At 44.6% G+C, this 21,946-nt stretch overlaps 2 protein-coding genes across 3 annotated transcripts in view; one reads left to right on the forward strand and one right to left on the reverse strand.

The window, feature by feature from the left end:
- The window catches only part of RASSF4 (Ras association domain family member 4), a 404,267-nt gene that overhangs the window by 274,363 nt on the left and 107,958 nt on the right, over positions 1 to 21,946 (forward strand). The window lies entirely within an intron of this gene.
- DEPP1 (DEPP autophagy regulator 1) lies at positions 5,213 to 9,841 on the reverse strand. The gene is made up of 2 exons (XM_069240819.1): positions 9,705 to 9,841; positions 5,213 to 6,310 (listed from the first exon to the last, which is right to left on the reverse strand). Exon 2 carries the CDS (start codon positions 6,306 to 6,308, stop codon positions 5,505 to 5,507), a length of 804 nt encoding a protein of 267 aa, XP_069096920.1. The 5' UTR covers positions 6,309 to 6,310; positions 9,705 to 9,841; the 3' UTR covers positions 5,213 to 5,504.

Genomic DNA, 21,946 nt, shown 5'->3' on the forward strand with positions numbered 1-21,946 from the left:
ATTATTGTTATTTGTCATAAAGGATATCGTTTTAGCAGCCTTAGAAGAATGAAATGCTGAGCTGATTCTGCGAACATGTGAACCAGTGTCTTGCAGAATCACAGTGTGTTTATTCTTCTGTCACATTGCTACCTTATTGGCCCAAAAACAAATGACATCATTTAACGCCCCCTCCCCCCTCCAGCAGACAATGGAGTATGGACAATGGCTTGTGGCTGAATGTGTCATGTGAACAGGTCTGAGCTTAACCTGTTTTACACAGGTATGAATCTCGAGCTTTCGCCTTTCCGACTTTATATAGGGCGAGGTATATAATAGGAACACCATAATTTAAGCACCAAGATGACATTCAGTGTGCCTTGTCTACTATGAGTGGTCGTGCTTGGGTAGCCAGCAGCAGAGAGGCTGTACTGAAAGTGAATGCAGTACATTAATCCACTGTGCTGTAAAAGGAGCTGGCACAAGAGAGTGTTTAAAGTGCAGAGATGATATCCATATGTTTTTAAACTGAGCACTTTGTCTCCAGTGGGTATGCCAATGTTGGTTTGCAATCGACCGAGCGAATGACAGACTACAACCAGGGCCGGCTTTTGGGCGGCGTAGACGCACCGGGCGCTGATCTGAGGTGGTCACTGTGTTTAGCAATAACTTCTGAAACTTAAATTTAAAAGCACCTGCTGAAAAGTTCCTTGTGCGTCCAGCCTTCAGGAAACAATCAAAATGTCAAGATACCTCTTGTGATTAATGTTCCTGCTAGGGAGAGGGATGGGAGTTTTGCCTAGCTGCAGCTTTGACTCCACATAAAGTAGCATAGAGGGTTAATATACCTGCTGCAAAAAATAGAACTATGGGGCATATTTAAGAAATGTGGCGCTGCACACTTTTCTTGCGCCCCTTAGCGCCCCCCTAACGCCACCATGTGTGCGTCATATTTAAAATACGGTGCATCATAGTGGTAGTTAGGGGACTAGCATCAGAATTTTTTACGCTAGTCCATCGCTTTGCAGGATTAGCGTAAAAAATGTTGACGCTAATCCTACAAAGCACCCAGACACCCACTGTATCCAATGGAATCTTCCTTTAAATGACTGCTCTGGGCAGGCGTTAAAAGTGTTGGAAACAAATGACGCAAAGAAATCTGTCAGATTTCTTTGCACCATTTTTTTTATCCCCCCCCTAATGGGAGAATGCCCCCTTCGCATACATTATGCCTGGCACAGGTATAATGTAGTGCAAACGGTTACAAAATAGCGCAATACATGCACTTTGTAAATATGGGGCAGCACTTTTTGGCCTTTTAACACCACATTAGCATAAAAATACTACACTAATGTGGCGTTAGAATGGCACTAGGGGCTCTTAAATATGCGCCTATATTTTATGTGGATAGCTGAGTGGATTAGTAAAGTTAGCCTTTACAAGTGCTTTAAAACACATGAATGTATGTGAAAGGGGAGCGATGGAGAGATGAGGGACACATTTGCCGGATGGTAGTGAGTGAAACCGAGGAGGAGGTCATGGGGTGGGGGCGCCAAAATAAACTGTTGCACAGGGCACCACCAATTCTAAAGCAGGCCCTGACAACAACGCCCAGGCGCTGAAGGAGTTACAGTGAATTGTAAACATTTATATATGGAGTCAGCAGAGCGAGACTGCCATTGATAGTAACTTCGAGTTTTAACTTGTAATTTGCTCTTCTTGCCATGCCCACCGAAGCAGAGCGTGCCATGCCCATTCAGACATTACTCATATTTTGAATGCTTGAGAGTGAATTGAGCCCTTTGTGAATGATATTTACATCTGAGCGTTGCAATCTGTCTGGATTCCCACAATTCGGGGTGGCCACAGTAGCATTGTTCTGACAACAACCTGAAGACCAGGTAGCAATGTGAGGGATGTGCCTGGAAAACTGGTAAACTAAGATAGGAACCAGGGGGCATTATCTGCCTTATGTGGTTTAATAAATGTTATTTCAACCATATAGATTTTGTCTGTCTCACACATGTGGTTCTAATTCCAACTGTCTGAAAGATAAGACTTGTACAGCACCACTTGCAAACCAGCTACCCTTTATCCCGCTGTCTGGATTGGAAGTTAAGTTGCAATTCATGGCCAAACGTTTTGTTGTTTTGGCACATGTATGTATAACATTTAACATAGACTCTAAGCTGTAATTAAAACCCAGTGCAGATTTTGTTTGTGCCAAAAGCATCTTGTAAAGCTAGACTCTGCAGTATGTTTTCCAGGAGAGCCCGGCAGAGAAAGCCATAAGCACCCATGCAGGTGAGTTTTAGGAGAAAAGAACAGCTAACTTTTTCCTCAACTGTTATACCGAGTTCATGGATATTCAGAGATAATTGTGTTGGAGTCAACAAGATACTCTACAAAATTAGTTTCGAAGAGATTTTGCAGGTGACCTGACTAGCTTGTGTTGTGGCTTAGGGTTTTATGTGTATTAATGCTACCAGGAATATTGATTACTTTTACAAGCAACTCTAAGCAAGGGTCCATTACTCCACTCAAAGCTCCTTCACGCCAGCTGCCCCAGCCTGCACCTAGGGTTGAGCCTGCAGGTACCTGCGCTAGTACGTGTCTCGCTTGCGAGACTCTGTTGTGTTCAGTAAAGGGCGTGGAGCCCACCTGTTGCTCACTATTTGCTGGTTTGTGTGGCACTCTTTTTTATAGTCTCGTAATCCAAGACACGCCTGCCATCATTTCCCTTTCTCTGTGTGGATCAGGCATGAAGCAGAAATTGATTCAACGTATTTAGTGCCCGTCCTGCCGAAGTACTATTTGTTCTTTTTAACTTCTAATGCCCTGCAAATAGAAGGCTTGTGACTGGCAAAAACGTACCCAGCAGGACAAACAAAATTACTAAGTTTTACTTATTAGAGCTATTTTTTATTTATTTTGCCAAGTCGTATTTTCTCTGTTTCCTTTCATGTTTTCTTTTGCTTTTGCTCGTGGGTGCTGTCATTTGTTTGCTGCTTGTTGAGAAACTTCGTCTACCTCCTACACATTAGTTACTTACACATTCTAGTACTGGTAGTCGGTTTAAGTTGCTGCCCAATTCAACTGGAATTCTAGTGAAGAGTGTGCTTACACTGCCATCTGCTGGAACTGTGAAGGAATCGCGAACACGGAGGCTGACATCCAGTGTTTAGATAGCGTGTCGTTCCAAAAATTACTAATAATTCTCTATAAATTGGGCGAGCTAACCTAAGATGACGACCCTTCCCCACGGTTTATTTCTCAATCAAAGTCTTCGCTATTATTTATAAAAATCCCTTGTTTCTAAATAAATTAAATGACTTAGTTTGATTATGTGGACAGATTTATTTATTTTTAAACTCTGACTACATGTTTCGTAGATAAACGGGGTTGGGCACCACAAATTTGAATTAAATTACTTGTCACCGTTGCCCAAATCTTCGTTAAGACTGTGATTCCGAGTATTCAGGATCAATATTTTTCAAAATTAATTACATTAGTGTCAAGATCCACCATCGTTCAAAGATGGAGGTCCACTGGCTTAACATCCCAGAATGGACATGAAAATAAGGAACATTGTATGCTCCTATTTATGGCAGAACTTGAGATACCATGAGACTTTGTGGCAATCTGAAGACTGTATTAAAACTGCCATAGACTAAAATTCAAATTTTCTAAGACGTCCATGTAATTAATGTGATTATTTAATTTGGTCATGCCATAGTAGACCTGGCCTTCCTAAGTTGAATTTGCTAGGTATGCATGACCCCTGTGCATGGGCCCTCCTCCATAAGGTTTACTCCCACTCTGTCCAGAAATCCTGCTGACACCATTGCATGCAGGCACGGCGATGGGTACCGGGCATAAGACAATGGCTTGGTTGACAAATTGGTGTGTATATCCACGCTACAGTGTTTTACGGTCGCAAGAGTTGTACGAAATTACTTTACAGACTCATTGGCATCACTGTCTATTCAGTAAACTGATAGGTGGTGCAAAAGTGATGAAAAAAGTAATGCCAAATAACCACTACACTAAGTATGGAACTACTGAAAAAAATCGGAATATCTATGTAGTCACAGCTCTCTCTATAGATTCCCATAGTCCCACCTGCTGATAGGGCAGGACATAAGAACACAGGGATATGTCCCAGTAGGATGGAGACAACAGACTTCTTCTAGGGCAGAGTGTGCCTCAACATGTCCACCCTGAAAGAGGCACGCCATCTTTTTATCTATATGTATATAATATTTCTCTCTCTCTCTCTCTCTATTATGTGTATGGTGCCAGACCCTGACGCACTGGAATATTTTCAGGATCCTTGCAGAATAGCCTGTGAATCCAGTAGTCATTGGCCAGTGTATTTAGAAAAATGTGCAATCACATAATTAACCCCGACAAATAAATGAGATAAGGCGTGTTCACGGAGGGTAATTTGAGTCCGGTAGTCACCCATTTTCGATCCCTGCTTTTAGCTGCCAGCACTGAGCGGGAAGGGGGGACCATGGCCCACACAGGTGTCGAGTCAGGATAGGAGGTAGGCAGGGTAGCTGGTGACAGGTTGGACTGACCGATCCGAGGCACTGTTATCCTAGCCCATGGCGAGAAGCAACCTGCTCTCGTAGGCAATGACAATGTGGGTGCAAGCACAGGGCAATCTCTAGGTGTGGCTGTTACCAGAAGTTTTACCTCACCAGGGACTACATATTATTAAGAGCTCCCAAGGTACGCCACTTAGGGAGCCTTACAACTTTGATGTTTCCTTTTCGTTCTGGTATGCGCAGTCCGTGATTTAGAACGAGTAAACCAAAGGGACAAGTAACGGAGTGCGCGTAAGAACCAAGAATGGATGAGCAGCTCACCCATCGTAGGAAAACTTTAGAGTGTGGATTATTCAATTCCTGGGGTTTTCTTTCACAATCTGACGCATTCTGGGAGTAATATTCTTGGTTACCTTTAGCTAGACCAATCAGACTCACACTTGCGGTAATGATTTATACAGGAAACAAGTGCTGACCCACGTCATGGACCACCTGATAACTCCAGGGTGGCAACGTGTGGGCCTGGAGAGTAGGTGTGTGCAGACACAGGGTTGTCAGATAGCAGTACCCCTCACACTTCCCGATTGCATTAACCATACCACTGGCACTACTCTGCGTAGTAACATTAAACAACATGAAAATACAGCCGACCCCATAAAAATGGAAGGCACACAAGCCGCTCATACATAATAGATTTTTATTTTTTCGTGGGTCTGTGAAAAGCAGACGATCAGTCTTTGAAGACCTCCTCTCACTGAGAGGTATTACCATGAAGTGCATTAGGGCGCACTTATAAGTGTCCAACAAAGGTTATGTGTCCAACAAAGGTTATGCGGTGGTTCGGAAAAGGCTCGAGTTGGTGCTGGAAACACAATGCAATTAGTGTGAAGGAAACTCTACCTCAGTCTCTAAGGCGCATTGTGGAATACTCTGGTTCAGTCGAGAGTCCAAAGGGGCAAACGTTCCCCTCAATCACAGCTCGTAAATGACAGGAAGGAGGGGTTTCTGCGAGAGAGTGCCACGCACTCTTCCAGCGCCCCCTGATCTCCGCTGAGGCCTCAGTGTCCGACTTCTTTTCCCAGGTGCTTCTGGGACATTTGCCAGTCTCTGAGTGCCGCTGGCCTGTGGCTGGCTTGCGTACCCCGAACTGCTGGTGGCCCGCTGGTTCCCTCCTATTGGTGGGCACCTCAGGCGGCTTGTGCCCAGTCCTGCATCCTTGTGGTCAGCAGGGTTGGAAACTCGTTTGTGGAGTAGGCTGTTCTCTGCCCTGTTCTCCTTGCCGTGGTGTCCATAGAGCCAGTCCAAGGGGTCCGTGCCCATGCTCAGCTGTAATGAGACAATCATGCACCCTCGGTCCTTGGCTCTGTGCTTGAGCTGGGGGCAGCATGTGTCCACGGCACGCTCATGCACCACTGTGCTCTGGTGGCAGGACGGGTCTCTAGGCCCTGTCTGTGCTGTATGGCTCGGAGGGCAGGATGTGTCCACAGAGCACACCTCGGCCGCCCGACCGCTGTGGCAGCGAAGTGAGGCTGGCGGTTGCATCTTAGCCCTCTTGTGTGATTTGTGCAGGCTGCTGTGGTCGGCACGGGTGCCAATGGTCCACATGGTCGTCGGCTGTGCCAGCTGGCATATAGAAGTCACATAGGCATCAATGTCGTGGGAAGGATTCGTTCCAGTACTGCTATCCGCCCTTGCATTCGTGGGTACGAACGTGGCCTCCATGTTCTCGCGGATGGTGGGCAGATGATTCACGGTTAGACACAGCTTGGATCTCATCTCTGTAAAGAGAAGGGGAGAATACCATCAGTTTCTGCAGACAGGGCTGGACGGAAAGATGAGTGGCCATCACAAGCAATGCAGGATTAAACTTGCTGCTGTTCATGGCCTAACTCTTTCCAATCCCAAGCAGCATTTCATGCACCCAGATACGTACGAGTTTACAATGACAACATTTCACCCACAAAGAGACACGTTAGCAGTCCCATGTGTCAGTTTTTGACCCATCCAATGGTGCACTTTGAAAAAGCATACTTTGAGTAACAATCGGACGCCTTCCTGTTTGGCCCACTGTGTGTACCTAGCGTAAGACTGCACCGATTCTATCATAGGGGGTTTGTGTCCTGTAGCATGAATGGCCTCGGCGGCAGCACCTGTGTCGCCCTAAAGAGTATCAAGAGACCCATTTGCTTATTGTTATGCCTATACATTTGTGAGCCTGCCGCCAGTCCCTTCTAGATACCAACTGGCCTGTACTTTCCAGACAATCGTTATTTCTCCACAAATAACTCCTGCATTGCTCTCTGATCAATTCACCGCACGCACATAAGCTTTAGACCTGCAGCACGGACAGTACTTATCCTTGAAAAACAGGAAGTGATAAATTGTCGGGAACTGATAAAACCACAGACGCCCACGCTACTCAGACACATAGTAGAGAGCTATAACATTTCTCTGGTAGGTACCACGTATCCCCGAAGTGGGCACGCATGCCTCGCTAAAACCTTACTATGCCATGTTAAAAAACCTCGTGGTGGCAGCGAAGAGAAAAACACAATTTGGAGCATGGAGGAAACCACTGACAAGACGTCTGATTGTAGCTTTGTGTTTTTGAAAAACATGTTCTTAAAGCGAGTTTTGCCGGAAGTGAGCAATGCACGTGACTGTTTAACCACTGCTATGGACATCACCGTTTGGCCCACCTGTTGGTGCACACACTGATTCAGGGGTTGCATCTCTAAGCAGTCTCCGTCCTCTATCTGATGTTGGGTTCCTTCACACCATCACAAAACATTTCTTGCAAGAAGTTATCTCAAGCACTCAATACTTGTGATTACCCAGGTGCCCTCGGCACGTGAGCTCCTCTAGAGCAATACAGAGAAGTTATCTCAGACCACAGAGCATCTAACAAGTCAGAAGCATTTCTCAACCCCTATTAAATGGTTACACGAGATTACATCTTCAACAAGAGAAAAATTATATAATCGACATCACCCATTAACTATTCTCTGATGTAAAGCGCCAACTTTTACACGATTAGAGACAAGCCAAGAAGTACCTTTAAACCTGTGATGAGCGACATCGTACACTGTGTCTGTTTATTTACAACAAAACAACACTTGTGTACTGAAGCATCACTTACCACTTCCACTAAATTCTATGCAACAAGTTAACTGTTGGATTGGGGTCCCCAGGAGACAGACATCCCTGAAATTATTCACTTGTAAGCTAAGTACAAGAACACCTCTTGCAACAAGGGTGACTCCGCCACCTGCACATGTGAAATGTTGATGATCTTTCTTACGCTGTCCATTCCCTGAGGAATTACGAATGTTCCTTCAATAGAAGTTCTGCTGCTAGTGGCTTAATTGCAGTCTTTGCTCAATGACACAGCTTTGAACTGAGTTCCCTCAATATCACAAAGAGCACATTGGCGATACCCGATACTCTGCCTAAATTGTGGAACATTCCACCAATATGCATCTTAAGAATCTACTGTCTATTCGGGAAAACTAAAACATACATGTCCTCCAGCACCGTACGGAAGCATTACCTGTCTTCATAGTGCCAATCCCGCCACAGTGTACAGCCACTCTGCTAGCAACGTGTTGACCATAAACCTGGACACATAAAGGGCTCACTGATGTAGGTCTAGCACCTATACCATCTAGTCACTGTAGTACCCTCAGAGCACTTCTCTGGCCCACATGCACGTCACCCAACACTTCTCACAAAGCTCACCTTCCACCTATGGACCTTCCAGAAACTCATGCATGATCTGTCCTACAACCCGCCGCACAAGGTAACAGCACTACTGTGCGTGCCGGTAGTAGAGGCACTCTATAGAATAGTCCATAGCAAGAGGAGTGTTATACTGTGCACCAAGACTGATTCTTATAACCAGTTGAAACCTACCTCTGTTATACTAACAACCTCTCCTCTGACTACAGTGGTTTATAATCCGTGCACAATTACAGGCCTTACTATGGCACTATCAGAGACCACTCTGTTGTACCTATTGACCTCTTGCTAGCCCACAATGACGCATCCTACATCATTAAGGAAATGGCATGTACATATAACAAAACATAACATTAACAGATATCCAACTGGCAATGACAGCTCTTCAGCCCTCTCTATTAAGCTGTGCATTAGAAGCAACCCAAAGTGACAGCCCTTACAACACAAGAAACCCACATGTACTTGTCACTGCTCGCAGATGAACGCTCACTGATTCAGAGATGACTAAAACTTTCATTCTTGCAACACAGATTCATGAAATGGCATTGACCTTGCTGACTGTTCTCTTTTAATTAACAAACACCTTTTAGACTGGCTCATAGTCACAAAAGTGCCATCACTTTTGAATCAACATATAAATGTGTACAGAGGTTCCTAATCTTTTTAGAACCATGACCCACTTTTTAGAACAAAGAATGTTTGCGACCCACATGCCTTTAATGGACACCAAGGGCGATTTTAAATGTAACCAAATCATTGAGTGGAAGCTCATTGTCTTTCACAGACAGCACGTTTTCCTTTGAAATGGGCACAAAGTTTGCATAGACACACAGTTTTACTGATAAAACTATAGAGCACACAAATGATAATGTGTGAAAGTAGAGCTTCTGTAAATATTGATCATTTGGATATCACCAAGTAAAGCTCCTGAATTTGTTTTCATCGTATTAAAATCTTTTTCCAGTACACTTCGGAATTACAAAAAAATTGGGCTTCGTTTTTGCTTTCCTAACTGCTGGACCCGTAGTTCATTTACAGGTATTTACACTTTGTTGTCTGATGCAAAAAAAAAAAAGTACAGCCTTTCCTTTCACATTCCCTGTACATCAACAAGATGGTCAATTAGTTTAAATGCGCTGTTATTTTTGGGTCGGACCTTCCCGACCCCCAAAAAATCTGCTCCGGACCCCCAGATTGTTAAAAGCTAGTGTACATCATAACAGACATTAACCAGAAGGCTGTCCAATCAAGTTTTCTCGCACACAACGAACACCAGGTTCACCCACCCATTCAATGCGGAGGCAGAGAGTAAAGCCCATGACCACTCCATGCAAGTAAGGAATGATGTCTGCCCATTTCTTGCAGATGTCCTCCTTACGACCGACCACCAGTGTGTGCACCCTCCAGAATGGGAGATTTCCCATGGTCCCGTACCTGCTGTGTCACCCCGCGGGCTGCTTTTAGCGTCTTGTCTGCGGTAAGCTGTGGCTCGCAGGCTCCAACGATGGGTGTCTGGGCCTTCAGGCGGCACTACGCACCTCGCTCTTGTCTCTCTGAGAGGCCACGGCGTCTCTGTCTCTCAGCTCCTCCTCCAGGGCTCTTATAAAGCGTGCTCCATTCGAGCGAGGCCCGCCTCCTTCTAAAAATAGAAGCGGCAAGGACCGCGCGCAGCTCAGGAAGGGGAGGCGGGCTCCCGGCGGGAAACTGGAGCGGGCGGGGGCGCTGTGCCCACAGCCTCGAGCCCTGTGCGAACGCGGAGGATCAGCCCCCGAGCACGTGTGACACGTGAGAAGCAATGTGAGGGCCGACACGTACCTGCACATGTCACAGGTCCTTGTTGCACTCAAGGCAAGGGGAAGCATCTTTATTGGAAGATGGAACAATAGCAAGCGAGGCCGCCTCTGTCACCCCGGAGACAGCCGGGCTAGCGGGGCCACCTTAAACCCCGCAGTGGAAGATGTTTGCTCACAGTCATAGTGCCTTGTGTGTGAAATGTCGGCCGATGGTTTCTCCTAAAACTACATGGCATGTCACCCTGCAGTATGTGGTGTCGATAGGTGGCCGCTTTCCGCCCTACGGTGGGAGATGTTTAGCAGCCTAGTTTATTCAGACTGAGATGACACAGGGTGCCCTCCTTTGCATTCTTCAATAGGGATGATTTGCCGGCTAGTGTCAATTACCATTTGTCAAGAAGCATCCTCTATCCCGGACAGTGTGAGATGTCTGATAAGAGTCCAGTTTATTTACTGTAAAGTGAGATGTGTCTAGACTCACAGTAGATACACTGTTTACATCGCAATGCCTGGAGCATGTAAGAGCCATACAATTTTAGCCATAAGGAAACCATACGACTCATACATATAGTTAAGACGAACCGATACTGGTAATCTACCAGGACCCATTGCAAAAATCTCATCAGTCAAAATGTGATCATTTTCCTGCAGATCCCACCATGTGTCTGTGTCCCAGAGGCAAGCTGAGAAGCCCAGCATAAAACAGCACTACAGTGCCCTTTCTGCCCTAAGGGCGAGCCACATAGTCTGTGTAACATCAACTATTAGACAATCCTTAATACCCACAAAGCAAAGCCATTACAAATCCCGCCCTATTAAATCTCCCTAAACTACATTTCTATTTCATCAACCTATTAAACTGAAGGAATATACAAACTCTTTTACTTGCTTGTGTATCCATGAAGTATCCGTATTCCAATAGAAATTGATACAGTATAGTGAAATATTTTGTCTATAGCTATGACTTTTTTCTTAAACCTCATGCCTTTATTTTAAATATTAAAAATCCACAAAGTCCAGGTCCTTAAAGCTAGTGTTTTATCAATTATTTTACCGTGTTAGTAGCAGGCTTTCTCGCATAGATGTAGTTCCACCAAACAGACCATTCCAAATGTCATAAATATTTTCCCTCACTTTTGTTTAGAACTTTTTACCAAGTTTAATGTGGATGTCACACAAGAGGCACGCCACCAACTCTGTAACTCCTCTTCATATGCTACAGTGAACCTACATTTGTGTTATTGCTAACCATGTTCTGTTTTAGTCCACACCATTTTGGCCGGTGACTTTAATCATCTTGTATGAGTGTAAGTACATCAGTTTATCTTTTTTAAATATTGGGATCCAAAGGCCTCCTTCACTCATGCATTTCTACACAAAAGTGCATAGTGTAACAACTTTCTTTGCATTCTGCTAATGCACAGAAATACCCCATGAACTTGATTTGCTTTCTTGGCCAATTGTAATACTGAAAAAGCAACAAACAAGTACAAAAAGTCCACAATCATATTATTTTTTAAATGTGTTCAGTGCATATTTGCATTAAAGTTAAACATTGAGAGTTCTGCCTCTTAAAGCCTCAGTTATTTGAATAGAGCGCACAAGATGGACTATATCCTATGTGCTTTTCTATTTGGACATCTCTTGAAGCTTGTAGCCAAACTGAAGTCGCTTGTACCCTGCCTGCGTGTGTCCTGCTGCAAGAGTCTTAGGGCCATATGTACGAACACTTTTTCCCATAGACACAGAATGGGGAAAAACCTTTGCTACATCTGGCCCTTAGTTGTATCCCACCATCTGAGCACTACAGCAGTGCATTCAGGTTTTTGTTTGTGCACAAACTGGGAGGACACTGAACTCAGTCCTACAGACTCAGAGTTCATTTCTCAAGGGTCTCCTATTTTCTATCATCTGGAAAGTTTAATGGAATTATCCAGGGATTTTTATTATTTCAATTGTGCTATTTTGATGCCCGATAATATTGCCACTTTTTATTAAAATGGTTGTCAATTCTCTGATTTCTCAGTGTTTTTTGTAACTGACCATTTAAGAGTTAAGTCATTTATGCATTGTGACTAATTTTACATCCACCTTTGTTTGGACCTTAGGTTTGTTATCTCATCACTGTAATAACCAAGAAGATCTATTACCTACATTGGTTGCCCATCTCAGAAAGAGTTACGTTCAAGGCTCTGTGCATAACTCACAAAGCTTTGCATGGTACAGGCCCTATTTATCTTCAAAAAGTATTTAAATGGTATGCTCCATGGTGCGAATTAAGATCTTCTTCCACTAACTTAGTAGTCATACCCAAGATTTTAAAAAAGCTAGATGGGGAGGCAGGAGCTTTTAATTTGTGGCTTGCAAACTCTGGAACTCTGTGCCTGTCCATCAGCATATTAAAATAAGCCAGTGTTTCCTCTGTACCGTAGAAGTCGCCAGCGCCAAGCCACTTCAGTATACGCACGATTTAGAAAATTGCCACTTACTTTTACTTACATTGTCGATGTACCTTTCTTCATCCCAGCACTTAAGGTGGAGTTAGTCTTCGATTCGTCACCCACTACTCAATGTTGAGCCAAGGGAGCCTCATCTGCTTATGAATAGCTTCATGGTAGAAAAGCTTGCTAAGCCTTTGGCAACTCTCCCACTTCTAGCACGACAGTGACATTGCCACCACATCATTCTGCTGCATAATGTAGTGTTGCTTTTGAATTACTGACTAGTTAGACGTCTCTTCAAAAGCTATTACCTCTCTTGTGTTGTATCACACTGCATGCTGCCATTATCTTTACATGTTCTGACTCCATTTGAGACCACTTTGCAATGAAGATCCCCAAGAAACCACCTGTGAAATAACCAAACTGTGTATGTAAAAAACGTCTTTTGAGTCTTTCTGCCTGGTTTTCATGTGTAGCATTTACTCAATATATGCCAACTCACACACTGAAGACTGAATTATACAAACCCTTCAAGTGCAAGCAGAATCATTATCCAGTAATTAAATATTACTACTGTCAAAGGGTTCTTGAGTGAAGCATTGAGCTTATTACCGAAGAATAGTCAATATCCCTTTTCCAGAGAGTAGATCTTTCATGTCCTTCTGATTTCTGCCTCGCATACTTGAGCTTACTCACACTGTAACATCCCAAGGCTGTTCTGAGAACTGATCTTGGTGTTCTACGGGTTTGTTGTATTCAAGGTACAAGTGAGTGATTCTGAGCACTACAAGCAGTGCTTAATTTGTGCTTGTTGTTTCCAGTACAGAGCACTGGCACTTATTTTTGAGGGCCGGCACATATTTTTCTGCCTCAAGCATTTACTGCGAGCAAAAGACACATACGGGAAAGACGGAGGAAGAGAAAAAAAAAGCGTCACAAAGAGGAAAAGCAGAAAGCTGCAAGAGTGAGCTGAAGGGGCAGGGAGTGGCATTAAATGGATTGAAGAGGGCCGAGATGGCTTCATGATTACTCTGCTTCAGTGTTCCCACATTTAATTGTAGCAGCCGCATGTTTAAGAGTAGGACTTTGGGCACCGGCATGTTTTTATTTACAAATTAAGCACTGACTACAAACTTTGAGGTGAAGCTACTGAACCGACTCCTTTTTGTTACCAATCAGACTGATTCCTCTTTTAAGTAACTGTCTACAGGCACTGTTGGGCGCCTGTATAGTTCAGGTGAGATTTGTATGTTTTCAAGGACCCCTCCTACAGTCTTTCAACCCAGCTGAGCAACCCATTTGCATTTCGGAACCAAGAATCAGAGCTGCTGTTCGTCTGTGTCGGCTCCAGACACTCCTGCTCATTGTCCTCTCAGCTGCTGGGGCAGAGTTAGGCTGGAGCTCATCCATGTCATGAACTGCTTACCTTAGTACGTGCTACCAACATTAGGCTGACTATGAACCCTCTTCTGAGAATGGAAGGAACAAAGTCTACAGGGAGTGCAGAATTATTAGGCAAGTTGTATTTTTGAGGATTAATTTTATTATTGAACAACAACCATGTTCTCAATGAACCCAAAAAACTCATTAATATCAAAGCTGAATATTTTTGGAAGTAGTTTTTAGTTTGTTTTTAGTTTTAGCTATGTTAGGGGGATATCTGTGTGTGCAGGTGACTATTACTGTGCATAATTATTAGGCAACTTAACAAAAAAATATATATACCCATTTCAATTATTTATTATTACCAGTGAAACCAATATAACATCTCAACATTCACAAATATACATTTCTGACATTCAAAAACAAAACAAAAACAAATCAGTGACCAATATAGCCACCTTTCTTTGCAAGGACACTCAAAAGCCTGCCATCCATGGATTCTGTCAGTGTTTTGATCTGTTCACCATCAACATTGCGTGCAGCAGCAACCACAGCCTCCCAGACACTGTTCAGAGAGGTGTACTGTTTTCCCTCCTTGTAAATCTCACATTTGATGATGGACCACAGGTTCTCAATGGGGTTCAGATCAGGTGAACAAGGAGGCCATGTCATTAGATTTCCTTCTTTTATACCCTTTCTTGCCAGCCACGCTGTGGAGTACTTGGACGCGTGTGATGGAGCATTGTCCTGCATGAAAATCATGTTTTTCTTGAAGGATGCAGACTTCTTCCTGTACCACTGCTTGAAGAAGGTGTCTTCCAGGAACTGGCAGTAGGACGGGGAGTTGAGCTTGACTCCATCCTCAACCCGAAAAGGCCCCACAAGCTCATCTTTGATGATACCAGCCCAAACCAGTACTCCACCTCCACCTTGCTAGCGTCTGAGTCGGACTGGAGCTCTCTGCCCTTTACCAATCCAGCCACGGGCCCATCCATCTGGCCCATCAAGACTCACTCTCATTTCATCAGTCCATAAAACCTTATAAAAATCAGTCTTGAGATATTTCTTGGCCCAGTCTTGACGTTTCAGCTTGTGTGTCTTGTTCAGTGGTGGTCGTCTTTCAGCCTTTCTTACCTTGGCCATGTCTCTGAGTATTGCACACCTTGTGCTTTTGGGCACTCCAGTGATGTTGCAGCTCTGAAATATGGCCAAACTGGTGGCAAGTGGCATCGTGGCAGCTGCACGCTTGACTTTTCTCAGTTCATGGGCAGTTATTTTGCGCCTTGGTTTTTCCACACGCTTCTTGCGACCCTGTTGACTATTTTGAATGAAACGCTTGATTGTTCGATGATCACGCTTCAGAAGCTTTGCAATTTTAAGAGTGCTGCATCCCTCTGCAAGATATCTCACTATTTTTGACTTTTCTGAGCCTGTCAAGTCCTTCTTTTGACCCATTTTGCCAAAGGAAAGGAAGTTGCCTAATAATTATGCACACCTGATATAGGGTGTTGATGTCATTAGACCACACCCCTTCTCATTACAGAGATGCACATCACCTAATATGCTTAATTGGTAGTAGGCTTTCGAGCCTATACAGCTTGGAGTAAGACAACATGCATAAAGAGGATGATGTGGTCAAAATACTAATTTGCCTAATAATTCTGCACTCCCTGTAGTACAAAGTCTAGTACCTAGAATGGAAAAAAGTCACCTGCGCACCTTAGGGGTTTGAGGAAACCAATTTAGAAATGAAAATAAAAGCAACCCTAAGCTCTGACTTATGAGGGGTTCCCTCTAAACTCAGCCAGGCTCGCTCATCAACTTGCTTTCCTTCATGGTGCCAATCATTGATTAACTGGCAAGGTCGGATCTTTATTCACCGCAGACTGTACCTTGGAAAGGAGAATCTGAGATCAAGCGGACGGGCCTCACAATAGGCCACGTACTTCCATCAGTGAAGGAAGGAAAATGGAGTATAAGATAATCAAAAATGTTTCACTGTGAAGCCACAAACCCCACTGAGGGTGTCCATTGCCATAGCATATGTCCCGCTCTCAGGGTACTCTGTACTCTATGCCCTAATGGTTTTCTGCCCGCCCTGTACACGTGATTTCTGGAACCATACACCACTGTGATTTTTGCTGCACGTCATGTACACAGTTCTGGTTTGTCTGAACATCTTATGTACACAGCTCAGATAATTTTTGACATACATTGCTTTTTACTGTATTTAATTTCTTCACAATCTATGAATAGAAAGAGGTGTGTTGTCATAATCAATGTTAGCTCTGATGTGCAAACATCTTTTTTATTTTTAATGCAAGCAAACATACTCTATTGTAAATTACGATGCTGTATCGTGTTCAAAATGCTACGTTTTGACGGTCTCCTTGCTAGCTGTTTTGTACTGGAGTGACTCATAGCCAGAAGCTGAGACCAGCTTCATTTTAGTCACCAAAGCCATTATATTGCGTCCACTTATTTTGGTGCCAGGACACTTAAGCGTCCTAATACGAAAATATGGGAATTACGAGTTATTTTTACAGAGTTATTTTTGCAGAACTGTGCAATAAAATGCAGACCAACGAACATCGGGTCCAGTTCTGCGTGCCCCCCTCCCCTTTACAGAAAATACAATGGGCACAAATCAGCGTACATTTATTGCCTGCTTGGAGTATGTGGTAGGTGGATGCCAGGGCTTTGTTTTGGCCTGTGGGGCATAGGTGGAGAAGGACCCGCACTAAAGGAAAGAGCTGAAGGGAAGGTTTGCTGCTCCCTGTGCCGTAGAAGGATTGGAAGGAAGGGGCCGAGAGCACCAGCTACCCTCCACCCCAGCAGCTCATTTGTAAAGCCCAGGCCCTGTGTCTGGACCCAGAATTAATGGGTTTGGTGCTTGCATAACCAGTAGTCCCAGGCCTTAGACGACGGAACATCTGTACTTTCCCTGAGTTATCGAAGATAGCGCTTTTGGCAACTCAAAATAACAGCCAAAGCCTTGTGTCCATAACTACAATTTGTGAGGACCGAAGTTCAGGAGAAAACAGTTCTACACTAGCTCGTGAGAAGTGCCACCACCGCTGAGAGGCACTCTACAAAACAGTTCTAGAAATATTTCACTTTCTGAACAAAAGATAGAATATGTATCTGAATGTATATGACAACTCTCTCATTAGCTGCTGTCAGCTTTTTAAAGTATATCATGCAAGAAATAGCAAAAAACACCATTCTCAGATTTTAAGCATCAACCATCATATAACAAAACAAGCACTGAAAGAGTCAGTAGGTCTCACCTATGCAAAACCTATTGACTTTGGCAAGGTATTTTGCAGTTAGGTTCTATGGAATGGTATGGCCTGTTATTCTATGGTGTGGTGTGGTGTGAATTGGTATGGCTTGTCATTGTATTGTATGGTATGGCTTGTCATTGTATGGTATGGTATGGCTTGTCATTGTATTGTATGATGTGGTAATAGGCCTGTCACTGTATGGTATGCCCTGTCACTGTATTATATAGTTTAGTATGGTATTTTATGTTAAAGTACATAAGTAGCAAATGTCATAGCATTCACAAACGTTTTGGAACTCGTACTCTGGCTAAGGCAAGCTCAGAGTTCCATCAGAGTGGACAAAGCATAAATTGTGCAGACAGTGACTTGTAGTAAGTGAATCTGTACAGCATCAATAAGATGCTTGAACGTGGCTTTGGAAGAAAAAATTGTATGTGTTGGGATGGAAAAGTCCTCTGCATGACGAGGGATGTGTATCCCTGCCCTGAGTGCTCAATTGTGTTGTTGTTTGTATCCCTAATATATATATATATTTTTTTTGCCCTAGTTGAACACAGATCATGTGTATGTACCATGGCATAGGCCTGTCTCACAGATTGCAGTCTTGTTGGACCAGGAGGGGAGCACATAGCACTGCCCTCATAGTGGTAGAAGGCTACCACCTTCACCAGGATTTCCATAGCACAAGCGAGGTGGTAGCAGCATACGGTGCAGTGATCAGTAGTAGTGATCAGGTACTTTTAACCATGTATCACTCGAGTGAGGCCTACAGGCTCACTCACCTTTTTAAAAGTTCCTCTGCTGTGTGGTTAAGTCACCACTGGCTACATCAGGTTGATGTGGAAGTGCATGCATAGTGGAAAAGTGATGAGTGCTTGTGTGCTTGCAAGAAATACACTACACAAAAGGTTGAAGTGTGGTAAAGTGCGCACATGGTAAATGTGTATGCTGGATGTGTGTGGGTTTAAAGTAACGCACTCTGGTACAGGACAGAGAGACTGCAGTATTGAACAGTGTGTGCAGACTGACTGCATCTGGGAATGCTACTGGTAGCACAACACATGAGGATAGAAGCACTTAGACATTCAAGTTTATTGGGCATGCACCCTGAGTGCAGGAATGCCTGCATTAGTACATTATATGGAGGACCTTGGGTTCCATTTTGGGAAGCCCAGGCCTGTCTGGAGAAAACATGAGGAACATGAGGAAAACAGGTGCAATCCCCCCCAGACAGATTTGGGTATTGCTGCTTTCCTGTAAGCTGGGTGGGGAGGCACTGGGTGATTGGAGAGCCAGGCTCTTGCAGTGCATTTCAAGGGCCTCTTTGATTCAGTGATCACAAGGAAGGGACCTGAACATATCTCAGGAATAGGGAGGTGGGACTGATATGGGATTTATAAAGAGTAGGGCCGAGGGCAAAGGACTAACCTTTTGATGCGCATATCACTATGGCTGACATCATGGAGTGAACTCTGGCCACTCCCAAGAATCTTGTTGTGGGTTAATCAGCTTCAGAGTCCTGTCTGCTATGACACACACCCTTTGGGAGGAAGAAGAAAGGAAGAGGTGTCTATTTCAAAGAAGCAGAATCCCAACATAAAACGTCAAAGACCAAGACACTAAATCACATCTTGTGTGAGGAAAAGGACTAGAAGTAAGGGAGTTTGAGACCGCAAAACTGTCATCTGCCGAGCAGCCAGACAGACTGTGTGAGGAGGATAAGCTCTGCAAGATTTCTGCCTGTGACCATGACTAGGAGATCAGCTTACTAGCCTCCCTTGTGGTGAGGGAACATCACCCAGAGAAGCCACAAAAACCTGCCCTGGTGCACCACTGCCTGCCTGTTGGCCAAGTGTGCCCGTGAGGAAGAGGAGGGCGCTGGAGAGAGCAAGGTCCAGAAGGGAGGCCTGGCCTGAGGACGCCCTGTACGAAAAATCCATCCGTGCACTGAGCAGGCCGTAGTACATGTGCCAGACTGCACCAGGGACCCTGTATGCCAGGAGGTGTTGCAGTGAACTGAACATGAGGAGCACAGTTGGAGAAACCCACTCCCTGCTCCGCTAAGCCTGTCAAAGTGATTTGGCAACTTCGTATGTCAGGAGAGACCGCAGGAAAAAGCCATCCCTGCACCGATCGTGCCATTGCCTATGTGCTGAAGTGACTTGGCAACCCATTATGCCTGGAGGGGCCACCATTGAGTGGATCGAGAAGTGTAGCTGGAGAAACCCATCCCCACATCGATCAGGCCATAGACCAAATGCTTCATTGCTTTGGTGACCCCGTAAGCTGGGTGGGGCCAGCGTGGCTGGAGTGTGAAAACCATTGCAACCTTGTATGCCAGGAGGGGCTGGCAGAGATGCTTAAGCCGTGGGGTCCGGGTCATCGCCTAGGACCAGGAAATTGCACTGACCAAGGTGGGATCTAACCGCCTCGCTTGGACTTCATAACCGAGCCCCCCTGGAGAAAGGAGACTCACCCCCACCCCCCAATCCCTGTTGCTGGAGGAATGACTTACCATGTAACCACTGGAACAGGAGCATCTTGCCTGTCTAAAGCCACAAGTACCATGGCTTGAGAAAGAGAGCCGACACCTGCCAAGTATTAACTAGTGTGACTGCGCGGGACCTGACTCGGCCTATCCAGAACAAGACTACGCTACACCACCAGAGAGTTCCCTACTGCCAAAGCGGGTAAGCCAAGAATTGGGCCTTTGGTGCCCCGGGGAGACATGTCACCATTGGTGCTGCATATCCCCAGACTCTAATGACTGAACTTACTAGCAGAGTCATAGGGAAGAACTCTTTGAGTACAGCTTGTTAGTTTACATTCTATGGATGTGTCTATCAGTGTATGGAGAATAACATTGAACCCATTGCACTAAGGGTGGAAGGATTTTGAGTGGGCTGAAAACTACTAGAGCCTTGACCTCAAGGGGATTGTGTTATTGCATTTTGAATGGTATTTACCTTTGTATGTGTAAAGTTAGAACTAAAATGCTTCTTTTTATACAAAAATAAGTATTTGACATGACATTGATTTATTGTCGGGCTGCCTGCACGTTGTGTTATGAATCATGTTCACTGATCAAATAGACGGCTCCTCAGAACCCGTTGTGCCTGAGGATTTTCTTACCACTCCTGTCCAAGTTGGAATGTAGGCCTGTCATGCTGCAAGATTTAGAACAAGCTTTAAGAGCCTGGAAATCTGGATCACCTGATTCTGGCGGCTAACTGTGAGGCTATTACCCCCACCCTTAAGTTTTTCCTAAACAGTTCCTTAAGCTCATCTGCAGTACCGACATGCTGGAAATGGGCCAAATTAATTACATTGTTAAAAAAAGCCATCTGCTGATAGGTCTGTTTCGGACAATTTCTGACCCATTTCACTATTACTAGCTTTTTCGAAAATTCTGGAGAAGGGAGTCAAATGGCTTTTGTTGGAATTCTTGGAACAACTTCAGAAATTACATCCTTCCCAAGTAGGTTTGGGTCCTGGTTTCTGTACAGAAACGGCACTCGTGGAGGTCTCAGACACTGGTAAGCAGGAGGTGGATCAGGGGAAGCATGTTGCTGTACTGCTACTGGAACTATCTGCAGCTTTTGCCACTGTGTCCCACCCCATCCTATTAAAATGTTTAAGAAAACTTTATGTTTTGCGATTCCACTTGGGCCTGGGTCTAATCTTTTTTATCAGCCTGCAACCAACCAGTCTGGATGGTACCTCATGCCTCGGAACCAAAGCCCCTTGAGTTTGGAGTCCACCAGGGCTCGGCGCTGAACCCCACACAGTTTAATGTCCATGTGTCCCCTCTTGCAGTGCTAATCAAGTCTTACGGCATGAAAGTAGCATCCTATGCTGATGTCACACAAATTATCCTCACGCTGGATGAAAACACGGCAAGATGCCATGTATAATTTTAAGGCTAGCCTTTCAGCTGTGTTCCGTTGGATGCGCTTGAGCAATCTTCAGTGCAGTACCAGCAAAAATGATATTCTATTATTTGGCTCTCCGCCCCTGCTGTAGGATGGTCAATTCTGGTCTAATCAGGTTCCTCCCCTCTTTAGCCCCTCCTCAGTGATGAGGAATTTGGGGGATAAGTTTGATAATTTGACTGTGTTTGGGGCTCAGGTTGATATGTGGTGGGCGTCTGCTATGGTCTTTTAAAGTCTTTAAAGAAATGTCTGTATCTGTTACCCGAGCAGCATTAGAAAATTATAATTAATGCGTTAATCACATCCCATTTGGACTGTGTGAATGTTCTGCTTTTGGGCCTGCTGGCTTACCAACTGAGAAGACTGCAGTTAGTGCAGAACACATTAGCCCGGATTTTATTGAAAGTATCAAAAAGTAGTCATATCCGGCAGCACTTGAAAGAGCTTCACTGGCTCCCTATTGAAGAGCGAGACCGCATTAACGGACTCATGTTAACACACAGAGCATTTCGCCACAAAGGACCTCACTATCAGAATAACAGGATCAGACCGTACATTTAGGGTCAATCTCTAAGCTCTTCCATTGCATTGTTGGCTGATGTTCTGAGATTCAGGAGGAAGAAATGGGGTGGATCCTCTTTTTCAGTTCTCGCTTTCTTTGCTTGGATAGTCCACCCTTTGCACCTCCATTAGGTGACAGAAGAACAGACCTTTAAGTGCCTCCTTAAGACCTAGCTCTTTGAGAGAGCTTTTGAGTAGGTATTTTCTTTAGAGATTGCCGCGAACCACAGCACTGGGACTGTCCTTGAGTAGTAGTGCACGCTATAAACCTTATGATTG

The sequence above is a fragment of the Pleurodeles waltl genome, chromosome 6 (genome assembly GCF_031143425.1).
Source record: "Pleurodeles waltl isolate 20211129_DDA chromosome 6, aPleWal1.hap1.20221129, whole genome shotgun sequence".
In the NCBI taxonomy this organism is placed as follows: domain Eukaryota; kingdom Metazoa; phylum Chordata; class Amphibia; order Caudata; family Salamandridae; genus Pleurodeles; species Pleurodeles waltl.

What these genes read in the sequence shown, in the direction of transcription:
- DEPP1 (XM_069240819.1), bottom strand. Translation starts at nt 6,308, where the DNA reads ATGAGATCCAAGCTGTGTCTAACCGTGAATCATCTGCCCACCATCCGC.